This window comes from Dendropsophus ebraccatus, chromosome 14, assembly GCF_027789765.1.
Source record: "Dendropsophus ebraccatus isolate aDenEbr1 chromosome 14, aDenEbr1.pat, whole genome shotgun sequence".
NCBI lineage: Eukaryota > Metazoa > Chordata > Amphibia > Anura > Hylidae > Dendropsophus > Dendropsophus ebraccatus.
The window spans coordinates 4535842-4549497 of NC_091467.1; the positions used below are offsets into that span (position 1 = coordinate 4535842).

Below are 13656 nucleotides of genomic sequence, written 5' to 3' on the forward strand. Positions count from 1 at the left end.
TGCCATTGTTAACCCGGTCAAATATGGAGGAAAGAGAAGCTAATAAACCGAGCAAAGCGAATGTGGGACAAATATATCTATATACACCAGATAGAGAAGCGTCGGCCTCATCCGAAAACATCCCCGCACCCAGCAGACTCTCCGGAGCGCGCATGATTTGCAGCAATGGGTTGCAGCGCTGCTACATGAAACATGGAGGTTAATAAACCAGCGACCAGCGACGAAGCGAAAAAACCACATTATAGAGACTCCAAAGTGCGGATAATAAGCTGGAAGGAGGGTGGCTTATTCCAGACAAGCGTGTGCCAACGTGGGTGTATATACATATATGTGTGTGCCAACGTGGGTGTATATACATATATGTGTGTGCCAACGTGGGTGTATATACATATATGTGTGTGCCAACGTGGGTGTATATACATATATGTGTGTGCCAACGTGGGTGTATATACAAATGTGTGTACCAACGTGGGTGCATATACATATATGTGTGTGCCAACGTGGGTGTATATACATATATGTGTGTGCCAACGTGGGTGTATATACATATATGTGTGTGCCAACGTGGGTGTATATACATATGTGTGTGTGCCAACGTGGGTGTATATACATATATGTGTGTGCCAACGTGGGTGTATATACAAATATGTGTGTGCCAACGTGGGTGTATATACATATATGTGTGTGCCAACGTGGGTGTATATACATATATGTGTGTGCCAACGTGGGTGTATATACATATATGTGTGTGCCAACGTGGGTGTATATACAAATGTGTGTGCCAACGTGGGTGTATATACATGTATGTGTGTGCCAACGTGGGTGTATATACATATATGTGTGTGCCAACGTGGGTGCATATACATTTATGTGTGTGTGCCAACGTGGGTGTATATACATATGTGTGTGTGCCAACGTGCGTGTATATACATATATGTGGGTGCCAACGTGGGTGTATATACATATATGTGTGTGCCAACGTGGGTGTATATACATGTATGTGTGTGCCAACGTGGGTGTATATACAAATGTGTGTGCCAACGTGGGTGCATATACAAATGTGTGTGCCAACATGAGTGTATATACATATATGTGTGTGCCAACGTGGGTGTATATACATGTATGTGTGTGCCAACGTGGGTGTATATACAAATATGTGTGTGCCAACGTGGGTGTATATACATATATGTGTGTGCCAACGTGGGTGTATATACATATATGTGTGTGCCAACGTGGGTGCATATACAAATGTGTGTGTGCCAACGTGGGTGTATATACATATGTGTGTGCCAATGTGTGTGCGCATGTATATATATATATATATATATATATATATATATATATATATATATATATACGCATGCCAATGTGGGTGTATATACATATGTGTGTGTGTGTGTGCCAATGTGTGTGTATATTTGTGTGTGCATGTGCCAATGTGGGTATATATCTATGGGCAGTGCCTGTTTCCCCCAGGCATGATGCTGCCCCACCATGGGTCACTGAAGGGATGGTATGGGGCAGGGCAGGGCTTGCTTCCTTTTTCTATGTAAGAATCATGGAGCCTCTGAGCTCTTGGAAGCTTTCAGTGCAGCAGAGGTGTTTTTGTCCCCTTCTACAGATCTGCTCCCCTACACAGTCCTGTCTCTGAGCTCTACAGGCAGCTCTTTCCTCCTCCACACAGTCCTGTCTCTTAGCTCTACAGGCAGCTCTTTCCTCCCCCACACAGTCCTGTCTCTTAGCTCTACAGGCAGCTCTTTCCTCCCCCACACAGTCCTGTCTCTGAGCTCTACAGGCAGCTCTTTCCTCCCCCACACAGTCCTGTCTCTTAGCTCTACAGGCAGCTCTTTCCTCCCCCACACAGTTCTGTCTCTGAGCTTTACAGGCAGCTCTTTCCTCCTCCGCACAGTCCTGTCTCTGAGCTCTACAGGCAGCTCTTTCTTCCCCTACACAGTCCTGTCTCTGAGCTCTACAGGCAGCTCTTTCCTCCCCCACACAGTACTGTCTCTGAGCTCTACAGGCAGCTCTTTCCTCCCCCACACAGTCCTGTCTCTGAGCTCTACAGGCAGCTCTTTCCTCCCCTACACAGTCCTGTCTCTGAGCTCTACAGGCAGCTCTTTCCTCCTCCACACAGTCCTGTCTCTGAGCTCTACAGGCAGCTCTTTCCTCCCCTACACAGTCCTGTCTCTGAGCTCTACAGGCAGCTCTTTCCTCCTCCACACAGTCCTGTCTCTGAGCTCTACAGGCAGCTCTTTCCTCCCCCACACAGTCCTGTCTCTGAGCTCTACAGGCAGCTCTTTCCTTCACACAGTCCTGTCTCTGAGCTCTACAGGCAGCTCTTTCCTCCCCTACACAGTACTGTCTCTGAGCTCTACAGGCAGCTCTTTCCTCCTCCACACAGTCCTGTCTCTGAGCTCTACAGGCAGCTCTTTCCTCATCCACACAGTCCTGTCTCTGAGCTCTACAGGCAGCTCTTTCCTCCTCCACACAGTCCTGTCTCTGAGCTCTACAGGCAGCTCTTTCCTCCCCTACACAGTCCTGTCTCTGAGCTCTACAGGCAGCTCTTTCCTCCCCTACACAGTCCTGTCTCTGAGCTCTACAGGCAGCTCTTTCCTCCCCTACACAGTCTTGTCTCTGAGCTCTACAGGTAGCTCTTTCCTCCTCCACACAATCCTGTCTCTGAGCTCTACAGGCAGCTCTTTCCTCCTCCCCCACACAGACCTGTCTCTGAGCTATACATGCAGCTCTTTCCTCCTCCTCCGCACAGTCCTGTCTCTGAGCTCTACAGGCAGTTTTTTCCTCCCCCACACATTCCTGCCTCTGAGCTCTACAGACAGCTCTTTCCTCCCCCACACAGTCATGTCTCTGAGCTCTACAGGCAGCTCTTTCCTCCCCCACACAGTCATGTCTCTGAGCTCTACAGGCAGCTCTTTCCTCCTCCACACATTCCTGCCTCTGAGCTCTACAGGCAGCTCTTTCCTCCTCCCCCACACAGTCCTGTCTCTGAGCTCTACAGGCAGCTCTTTCCTCCTCCACACAGTTCTGTCTCTGAGCTCTACAGGCAGCTCTTTCCTCCTCCTCCACACAGTCCTGTCTCTGAGCTCTACAGGCAGCTCTTTCCTCCTCCTCCACACAGTCCTGTCTCTGAGCTCTACAGGCAGCTCTTTTCTCCTCCACACAGTCCTGTCTCTTAGCTCTACAGGCAGCTCTTTCCTCCTCCACACAGTCCTGTCTCTTAGCTCTACAGGCAGCTCTTTCCTCCTCCACACAGTCCTGTCTCTTAGCTCTACAGGCAGCTCTTTCCTCCTCCACACAGTCCTGTCTCTGAGCTCTACAGGCAGCTCTTTCCTCCCCTACACAGTCCTGTCTCTGAGCTCTACAGGCAGCTCTTTCCTCCTCCACACAGTCCTGTCTCTGAGCTCTACAGGCAGCTCTTTCCTCCCCCACACAGTTCTGTCTCTGAGCTCTACAGGCAGCTCTTTCCTCCCCCACACAATCCTGTCTCTGAGCTCTACAGGCAGCTCTTTCCTCCTCCTCCTCCACACAGTCCTGTCTCTGAGCTCTACGGGCAGCTCTTTCCTCCCCCACACAGTCCTGTCTCTGAGCTCTACAGGCAGCTCTTTCCTTCCCCACACAGTCCTGTCTCTGAGCTCTACAGGCAGCTCTTTCCTCCCCCACACAGTCCTGTCTCTGAGCTCTACAGGCAGCTCTTTCCTCCTCCACACAGTCCTGTCTCTGAGCTCTACAGGCAGCTCTTTCCTCCTCCACACAGTCCTGTCTCTGAGCTCTACAGGCAGCTCTTTCCTCCCCTACACAGTCCTGTCTCTGAGCTCTACAGGCAGCTCTTTCCTCCCCCACACAGTCCTGTCTCTGAGCTCTACAGGCAGCTCTTTCCTCCTCCACACAGTCCTGTCTCTGAGCTCTACAGGCAGCTCTTTCCTCCCCCACACAGTCCTGTCTCTGAGCTCTACAGGCAGCTCTTTCCTCCTCCACACAGTCCTGTCTCTGAGCTCTACAGGCAGCTCTTTCCTCCTCCACACAGTCCTGTCTCTGAGCTCTACAGGCAGCTCTTTCCTCCTCCACACAGTCCTGTCTCGGAGCTCTACAGGCAGCTCTTTCGTCCTCATGGCTTGGCATTTGCTCTGATGTATTGTGAGTTTTGATACCTTATAGAGACAGGGGCGGAGTCTCTCCAGATCCCGTCCAATCAGATGGATTTACCATTGGTGACTCCAGTCTAAGTGCAGAAACATTTCAGAGATGATCAGGAGGAGCTGAAGGTCACCGGTCATAGTGAAGGCTCCTAATACTTATGGCCATGTCAAGTTTTGCATTTTGTCCACCATCCAATTCACTCCTCTCATTATTGAGGTCATAATGATGGTGAACAAGGGGCAACATAACATGTGACCAGGGCTTAAGACTGTCTTATGCAGAGTGTGTGTGTGGGATGTGACGCCGGGTCCAGAAGTCCTAGCCACCGTCCAGGTAAAGGGGTTTACCATTATATGAATATGTTACACCTGTGTAGGCCCTGATTGTGACTGGTCCCTGAGCTAGATAGGACAATATAAACCCCTGACCTTATGCCTAACTTGTGCCCCTCAACAAAGGCTGTGGCTGTAACATACGCCGGGCGGGGGCTATGTATGTGTGTATATAAATGTGTATATACTGTCTGTGTATGCACCCAGGACACACACACACATATATACATATATATATATATATATATATATATATATATATATATATATATATATACACTGTATGTGTATATACTGATGACTGGGTATATCCTATATGTGTAGGCACTGATGACTATGTATGTAACCTGTGTGTCCCTGTATGTTACTATAGATGTGTGAGGTAAGTGTATGTATGTAACCTGTGTGTTCCTGTAGATGTGCGTAAAGTGCACAGAGCTGAACACGGATGACTACTGCTGGCAGTGAGGGGGGGGGGGGGGGGGTCTCTGTGTGTGTGTGTGTGTGTGTGTGTGTGTGTGTGTGTGTGTGTGTGTGTGTGTGCGCGTGTGCACCACCAGGCCCAGGCTGAAGCACTGGAGGCGGGCCGACCCACCCTTAGTGGGAGGAAACCTCCGCCCCTCTATGATAGGGTTCCAAGGATTCTAATGGAGTCACGTCATGGAGGGGCGGGGGTTTCTTCCCACTGGGGGTGGGTCGGCCGCCTCCAGTGCTTCTGCCTGGGCCTGGTGGTCCAGTCACTTTAAGATTTCTGCTGGCCGACAGTGAACATATCCATTCCTGCTTACAGTCAGAGAGCTGAGGGTCTGTGACAGTGTATCAGTGCACTGCAGGTTAGGTGGATAACTGTGAATGTTAGAGCTAGGGATGGTCCGAACCGAGTTCGGTTCGGGTTCATACGAACCCGAACTCTCGGCAATGATTCCCGCTGTCTGCCCGCTCCGTGGAGAGGGTGGATACAGCTGGAGGACCACCTGGAAAACTGGGATACAGACATAGCCTATATCCTAGTTTTCCAGGCGGTCCTCCCGCTGCACGGAGCGGGCAGACAGCGGGAATCTGATGCCGAGCGTTCGGGTTCATACGAACCTGAACCTCGGCAGTTTCGGACCATCCCTAGTTAGAGCCTCCTCCTATACTCAGCACAAAGAGCTGGAGACATTTTCCAGGAACTACTACCTGCCAGCTGAAGGCTGAACGTGAAGTATCAAAGGTTACAAAGGAATAGAGGCCGCTGCTAGAGGAGGCCACTACAGGAGACTGCTAGAGGAGGCAGCTAAAGGTGGCTGCTAGAGGAGGCAGCTAGAGGAGGCAGCTAGAGGAGGCAGCTAAAGGAGGCAGCTAGAGGAGGCAGCTAAAGGAGGCAGCTAAAGGAGGCTGCTAAAGGAGGCAGCTAAAGGAGGCTGCTAGAGGAGGCAGCTAGAGGAGGCAGCTAGAGGAGGCTGCTAGAGGAGGCTGCTAGAGGAGGCTGCTAGAGGAGGCAGCTAGAGGAGGCTGCTAAAGGAGAATGCTAGAGGAGGCAGCTAAAGGAGAATGCTAAAGGTAGCTGCTAGAGGAGGCAGTTGCTAGAGAGGGCAGCTAAAGGAGGCCGCTGCAAGAGGAGGCAGCTAGAGGCGGCTTTTACAGGAGGCGGCTGCTAGATGAGGATAAACACACCAGATAAAGAGGTGAATGGAAAAAGGCCACGAGGTCAGGTAGAGCCTGATAGTGAGGAGTGTGGGGCGGCCTGTGGTCTGTGTGTAACGGCGGCACAGCAGTACAGTCACACAGCCTGCCAGCAGAGAGGCAAGGACCCCGCTATCCCGGACATCTCACACAACCCCGGCGTCAGCTCTCACAGATTTACACGGCCCACAGCAAACACATATAAGAAACCACAAACCATGCAGCCGTGGCACAGAGGATTTAAGGAAAGGTGCAGCCTGTGCAAAGAAACAACAAAACAACCAATAGCAAAAACCCAGAGAGACGCTGTGTAAGTGTACGCAGGCCTGCTGCTGCAGCAATGTGCCCGGAGCGCTCGGGGTTCACCCGCTGCTCTGCCCGCTGACCTGGTGAACAGTTCAATGTGACAGGATAAGTCCTGGGCCTCGCTGCTGTACGGGATTAAGACCTGTGCAGGAGGTGACGCCACACGGCGAGACGTCCGACCTAATAATAACCCTGGTGTTACCCGGCCGCTCCATCACATCCCACCAGCTCAGCAGGACAGTGAGGGGCTAGTGAGGTCTATACGAACCAGGCTCACACCTAGAAGTTTTATCAACTATTTAGAGGATCAAAACTACAACTCCCAGCATTCCCAGACAGTGCTAATATGGCCCCCACAGCACCTCTCACCCTTCCTTCTAGCTAGAACCTGATGGAAGAGGATGGACATGGACTTCAAGGACAATACACCCTGCTCCATGTGTACTAGAGGGCAGGAGCAGTATATACCGCTGTGTACAGTAGGGCGAGCAGTGTGACATCACCAGATTACTGGGAGCGGACTCTGGAAGCGCACACTTCTTGACTCTATTACGTAAGAGCAGGGCAACTTCCTATCCGCATATTCCCGGCACTGCTGCTCCCAATACTATATATAGTAGCCACACACCTAGCCGGGAGCGTTACCTAACTGTGATAGTGAGTGATACTATGTGAGAGTGAGGAGGGGGCACACAGGGGACGGGCACACACAACTGTGATAATGAGTGACACTATGTGAGAGTGAGGAGGGGGCACACAGGGGACGGGCACACACAACTGTGATAATGAGTGACACTATGTGAGAGTGAGGAGGGGGCACACACAACTGTGATAATGAGTGACACTATATGAGAGTGAGGAGGGGGCACACATATCTGTAACAAGTGATAGTGAGGAGGGGGCACACATATCTGTAACAAGTGATAGTGAGGAGGGGGCACACATATCTGTAACAAGTGATAGTGAGGAGGGGGCACACATATCTGTAACAAGTGATAGTGAGGAGGGGGCACACATATCTGTAACAAGTGATAGTGAGGAGGGGGCACACATATCTGTAACAAGTGATAGTGAGGAGGGGGCACACATATCTGTAACAAGTGATAGTGAGGAGGGGGCACACGTAACTGTGATAATGAGTGATACGATGTGACAGTGAGGAGGGGGGCACAGAGAGCTGCAACAAGTGATAGTGAGGAGGGGGCACACAGGGGACGGGCACACATAACTGTGACAAGTGATACTCTGCAGTGATAGTGAGGAGGGGGCACACAGGGGACGGGCACACATAACTGTGACAAGTGATACTCTGCAGTGATAGTGAGGAGGGGGCACAATGTAGACAAGCAGTAATGCAGGGAGGTGTCATCACATCCCACACACAATAACTTTCTTTCTGGGATCCCCCACAGTCTCCTCTCCTGCACAGGCTGCTGCCCCCCACCCCCCGCTTCTCAGGAAGGTCCTGCCCTCTGCCTGAACTACAGCATATCCCCTGCCCCCACCCCAGCATATCCCCTGCCCCCACCCCCAGCATATACCCTGCCTAACCTGCCCCCACCCCCAGCATATACCCAGCCTATCCTGCCCCCAGCATATACCCTGCCTAACCTGCCCGAATTACAGCATATCCCCTGCCCCCACCCCCAGCATATACCTTGCCTAACCTGCCCCCACCAACAGCATATACCCTGCCTAACCTGCCCCCACCCCAGCATATACCCTGCCTAACCTGCCCCCACCCCAGCATATACCCTGCCTAACCTGCCCCCAGCATATACCGTGGCTAACCTGCCCCCACTTCCAGCATATACCCTGCCTAACCAGCCCCCAGAATATACCGTGGCTAACCTGCCCCCACTTCCAGCATATAACAAACCCCCAGCATATACCCTGCCTAACCTGCCCCTACCCCCAGCATATACCCTGCCCTCCCAGCAGGTGTTACTGCCATGGACCTGTTCTCTGCTGGTACCCCCCTATGTTGACCATTCTCCCTCTGTGAAGGTGTGATTAGACAAAGAAGTGACTTAAAATAACTCAGGGTGTAGGAGAGGTATAATACAGATAGTATTAGATATATATGTCCATATAAACTCAGACTAATTACAGTGTTTTAATAACACCTTACAACAGATTATTGTACTCTTCCTCCCCCGGCATGTGCCCCTCCATGTCCCCTTCTCCTCCTCCTCCCCGGCAGGTGCCCCTCCAAGTCCTCTCCTCCTCCCCCCGGCAGGTGCCCCTCCATGTCCCCTCCTCCTCCTCCTCCTCCCCGGCAGGTGCCCCTCCATGTCCCCTCCTCCTCCCCGGCAGGTGCCCCTCCATGTCCCCGCCTCCTCCCCGGCAGGTGCCCCTCCATGTCCCCTTCTCCTCCTCCTCCTCCCCGGCAGGTGCCCCTCCATGTCCCCTCCTCCCCCCCGGCAGGTGCCCCTCCATGTCCCCGCCTCCTCCCCGGCAGGTGCCCCTCCATGTCCCCTTCTCCTCCTCCTCCTCCCCGGCAGGTGCCCCTCCATGTCCCCGCCTCCTCCCCGGCAGGTGCCCCTCCATGTCCCCTTCTCCTCCTCCTCCCCGGCAGGTGCCCCTCCATGTCCCCGCCTCCTCCCCGGCAGGTGCCCCTCCATGTCCCCTTCTCCTCCTCCTCCCCGGCAGGTGCCCCTCCATGTCCCCTCCTCCTCCCCGGCAGGTGCCCCTCCATGTCCCCTCCTCCTCCTCCTCGGCAGGTGCCCCTCCATGTCCCCTCCTCCTCCTCCCCGGCAGGTGCCCCTCCATGTCCCCTCCTCCTCCCCGGCAGGTGCCCCTCCATGTCCCCTCCTCCTCCTCCTCCCCGGCAGGTGCCCCTACATGTCCTCTCCTCCTCCCCCCCGGCAGGTGCCCCTCCATGTCCTCTCCTCCTCCCCCCCGGCAGGTGCCCCTCCATGTCCCCTCCTCCCCCCCAGCAGGTGCCCCTCCATGTCCTCTCCTCCCCCTCCCCGGCAGGTGCCCCTCCATGTCCCCTTTTCCTCCCCGGCAGGTGCCCCTCCATGTCCCCTCCTCCTCCTCCCCGGCAGGTGCCCCTCCATGTCCCCTCCTCCTCCTCCCCGGCAGGTGCCCCTCCATGTCCCCTCCTCCTCCTCCCCGGCAGGTGCCCCTCCATGTCCTCTCCTCCCCCCCGGCAGGTGCCCCTCCATGTCCCCTCCTCCTCCCCCCCGGCAGGTGCCCCTCCATGTCCCCTTCTCCTCCTCCTCCTCCCCGGCAGGTGCCCCTCCATGTCCCCTTCTCCTCTCCTCCTCCCCGGCAGGTGCCCCTCCATGTCCCCTTTTCCTCCCCGGCAGGTGCCCCTCCATGTCCCCTCCTCCCCCCCGGCAGGTGCCCCTCCATGTCCTCTCCTCCTCCTCCTCCCCCCCGGCAGGTGCCCCTCCATGTCCTCTCCTCCTCCCCGGCAGGTGCCCCTCCATGTCCCCTTTTCCTCCCCGGCAGGTGCCCCTCCATGTCCCCTCCTCCTCCTCCTCCCCCCCGGCAGGTGCCCCTCCATGTCCTCTCCTCCCCCCCGGCAGGTGCCCCTCCATGTCCCCCCCTCCTCCTCCTCCTCCCCCCCGGCAGGTGCCCCTCCATGTCCTCTCCTCCCCCCCGGCAGGTGCCCCTCCATGTCCCCTCCTCCTCCTCCCCGGCAGGTGCCCCTCCATGTCCCCTCCTCCTCCTCCCCGGCAGGTGCCCCTCCATGTCCCCTCCTCCTCCTCCCCGGCAGGTGCCCCTCCATGTCCCCCCCCCCTCCCCCCCCGGCAGGTGCCCCTCCATGTCCTCTCCTCCTCCCCGGCAGGTGCCCCTCCATGTCCCCCCTCCTCCTCCTCCTCCCCGGCAGGTGCCCCTCCATGTCCCCTTTTCCTCCCCGGCAGGTGCCCCTCCATGTCCCCTCCTCCTCCTCCTCCCCGGCAGGTGCCCCTCCATGTACCCTCCTCCCCCCCGGTAGGTGCCCCTCCATGTCCTCTCCTCCCCCCCGGCAGGTGCCCCTCCATGTCCCCTCCTCCTCCTCCCCGGCAGGTGCCCCTCCATGTCCTCTCCTCCTCCCCGGCAGGTGCCCCTCCATGTCCCCTCCTCCTCCTCCCCGGCAGGTGCCCCTCCATGTCCCCTCCTCCTCCTCCCCGGCAGGTGCCCCTCCATGTCCCCTCCTCCTCCTCCCCGGCAGGTGCCCCTCCATGTCCCCTCCTCCTCCTCCCCGGCAGGTGCCCCTCCATGTCCCCTCCTCCTCCTCCCCGGCAGGTGCCCCTCCATGTCCCCTCCTCCTCCTCCCCGGCAGGTGCCCCTCCATGTCCCCTCCTCCTCCTCCCCGGCAGGTGCCCCTCCATGTCCCCTCCTCCTCCTCCCCGGCAGGTGCCCCTCCATGTCCCCTCCTCCTCCTCCCCGGCAGGTGCCCCTCCATGTCCCCCCCCCTCCCCCCCGGCAGGTGCCCCTCCATGTCCTCTCCTCCTCCCCGGCAGGTGCCCCTCCATGTCCCCCCCTCCTCCTCCTCCTCCCCGGCAGGTGCCCCTCCATGTCCCCTTTTCCTCCCCGGCAGGTGCCCCTCCATGTCCCCTCCTCCTCCCCGGCAGGTGCCCCTCCATGTCCTCTCCTCCCCCCCGGCAGGTGCCCCTCCATGTCCCCTCCTCCTCCTCCCCGGCAGGTGCCCCTCCATGTCCCCTCCTCCCCCCCGGCAGGTGCCCCTCCATGTCCTCTCCTCCTCCCCGGCAGGTGCCCCTCCATGTCCTCTCCTCCTCCCCGGCAGGTGCCCCTCCATGTCCCCTCCTCCTCCTCCCCGGCAGGTGCCCCTCCATGTCCTCTCCTCCTCCCCGGCAGGTGCCCCTCCATGTCCCCTCCTCCTCCTCCCCGGCAGGTGCCCCTCCATGTCCCCTCCTCCTCCCCCCCAGCAGGTGCCCCTCCATGTCCCCTCCTCCCCCCCGGCAGGTGCCCCTCCATGTCCTCTCCTCCTCCCCGGCAGGTGCCCCTCCATGTCCCCTCCTCCTCCCCGGCAGGTGCCCCTCCATGTCCCCTCCTCTGGCACGCACCTTGCTCTTCACCTCCACGGTGCCCAGGGACCTGCTGCTGGTGCCCGCAGTCCGGTAGCTCCGGTTCATGGTGCCGCTCTGCGCTCTCCTCCTCTCTTCTCGTTATCCACCTTGCGCCTGGAAGGTATTCCCGTGTGACACGGAGACCGGGGCCGCCTACGTCACTGCTCCACCCCCTGATGGTGCGCGTCATCGTCCCACCCACTGCTCCTCGACGCGCCACGCCCACCACACGGCAAAAAGGACACCTGAAAAGGAACGCTGCGTTACGTCATGACGTCACCCGGGTCCGGCTACCATAGCAACCACAACAAATGTGACAGACGAGGGTTAACGAGGCCGCTCAATGCGTAAAATACCAGACGTACCTCTCTATATAGTAACATCTACCTGTGTGTAAGATCCCCCCCATATAGTGATCTACCTGTGTGTAAGATCCCCCCCATATAGTAACATCTACCTGTATGTAAGATACCCCCCATATAGTGACATCTACCTGTAAGATACCCCCCATATAGTAACATCTACCTGTATGTAAGATCCCCCCCATATAGTGACATCTACCTGTATGTAAGATACCCCCCATATAGTGACATCTACCTGTATGTAAGATCCCCCCCATATAGTGACATCTACCTGTATGTAAGATCCCCCCCATATAGTGACATCTACCTGTATGTAAGATACCCCCATATAGTAACATCTACCTGTGTGTAAGATCCCCCCATATAGTAACATCTACCTGTATGTAAGATACCCCCCATATAGTAACATCTACCTGTATGTAAGATACCCCCCCATATAGTAACATCTACCTGTGTGTAAGATCCCCCCATATAGTAACATCTACCTGTATGTAAGATATCCCCCCATATAGTAACATCTACCTGTATGTAAGATCCCCCCCATATAGTGACATCTACCTGTATGTAAGATACTCCCCCCCATATAGTGACATCTACCTGTATGTAAGATCCCCCCCATATAGTGACATCTACCTGTATGTAAGATACTCCCCCCCATATAGTGACATCTACCTGTATGTAAGATACCCCCCATATAGTAACATCTACCTGCATGTAAGATACCCCCCATATAGTGACATCTACCTGTGTGTAAGATCCCCCCCATATAGTGACATCTACCTGTATGTAAGATCCCCCCCATATAGTGACATCTACCTGTGTGTAAGATACCCCCATATAGTGACATCTACCTGTATGTAAGATACCCCCATATAGTGACATCTACCTGTGTGTAAGATACCCCCCCCCATATAGTGACATCTATCTGTATGTAAGATATCCCCCATATAGTAACATCTACCTGTAAGATACCCCCCATATAGTGACATCTACCTGTATGTAAGATCCCCCCCATATAGTGACATCTACCTGTGTGTAAGATACCCCCATATAGTGACATCTACCTGTATGTAAGATACCCCCATATAGTGACATCTACCTGTGTGTAAGATACCCCCCATATAGTGACATCTATCTGTATGTAAGATACCCCCCATATAGTAACATCTACCTGTATGTAAGATCCCCCCCATATAGTAACATCTACCTGTATGTAAGATACCCCCCATATAGTAACATCTACCTGTGTGTAAGAAACCCCCATATAGTAACATCTACCTGTATGTAAGATACCCCCCCATATAGTGACATCTACCTGTAAGATACCCCCATATATAGTGACATCTACCTGTAAGATACCCCCATATAGTGACATCTACCTGTATGTAAGATACCCCCCATATAGTAACATCTACCTGTATGTAAGATCCCCCTCATATAGTGACATCTACCTGTATGTAAGATCCCCCCCCATATAGTGACATCTACCTGTATGTAAGATCCCCCCCATATAGTGACATCTACCTGTATGTAAGATACCCCCCATATAGTGACATCTACCTGTATGTAAGATACCCCCCATATAGTAACATCTACCTGTATGTAAGATCCCCCCCATATAGTGACATCTACCTGTATGTAAGATACCCCCCATATAGTGACATCTACCTGTATGTAAGATACCCCCCCATATAGTAACATCTACCTGTATGTAAGATCCCCCCCATATAGTAACATCTACCTGTATGTAAGATCCCCCCATATAGTGACATCTACCTGTATGTAAGATCCCCCCCATATAGTAACATCTAC

The 13656-nt window shown here is 54.8% G+C and overlaps 1 protein-coding gene across 2 annotated transcripts in view; it reads right to left on the reverse strand.

Annotated features, from left to right (window-relative positions):
- Positions 1–11696, reverse strand: part of PARD6B (par-6 family cell polarity regulator beta) — a 33039-nt gene extending 21343 nt beyond the window's left edge. For both annotated transcript variants that reach the window (XR_011359724.1, XM_069952463.1), the window contains exon 1: positions 11480–11696. Coding sequence is in view for 1 of the 2 variants with exons in the window: in XM_069952463.1 (XP_069808564.1) it covers positions 11480–11548 (69 nt within the window). In the remaining variant the exon portion in view is untranslated. The remainder of the gene's footprint in view (positions 1–11479) is intronic.
- Between the last annotated feature and the right edge of the window lie 1960 nt (positions 11697–13656).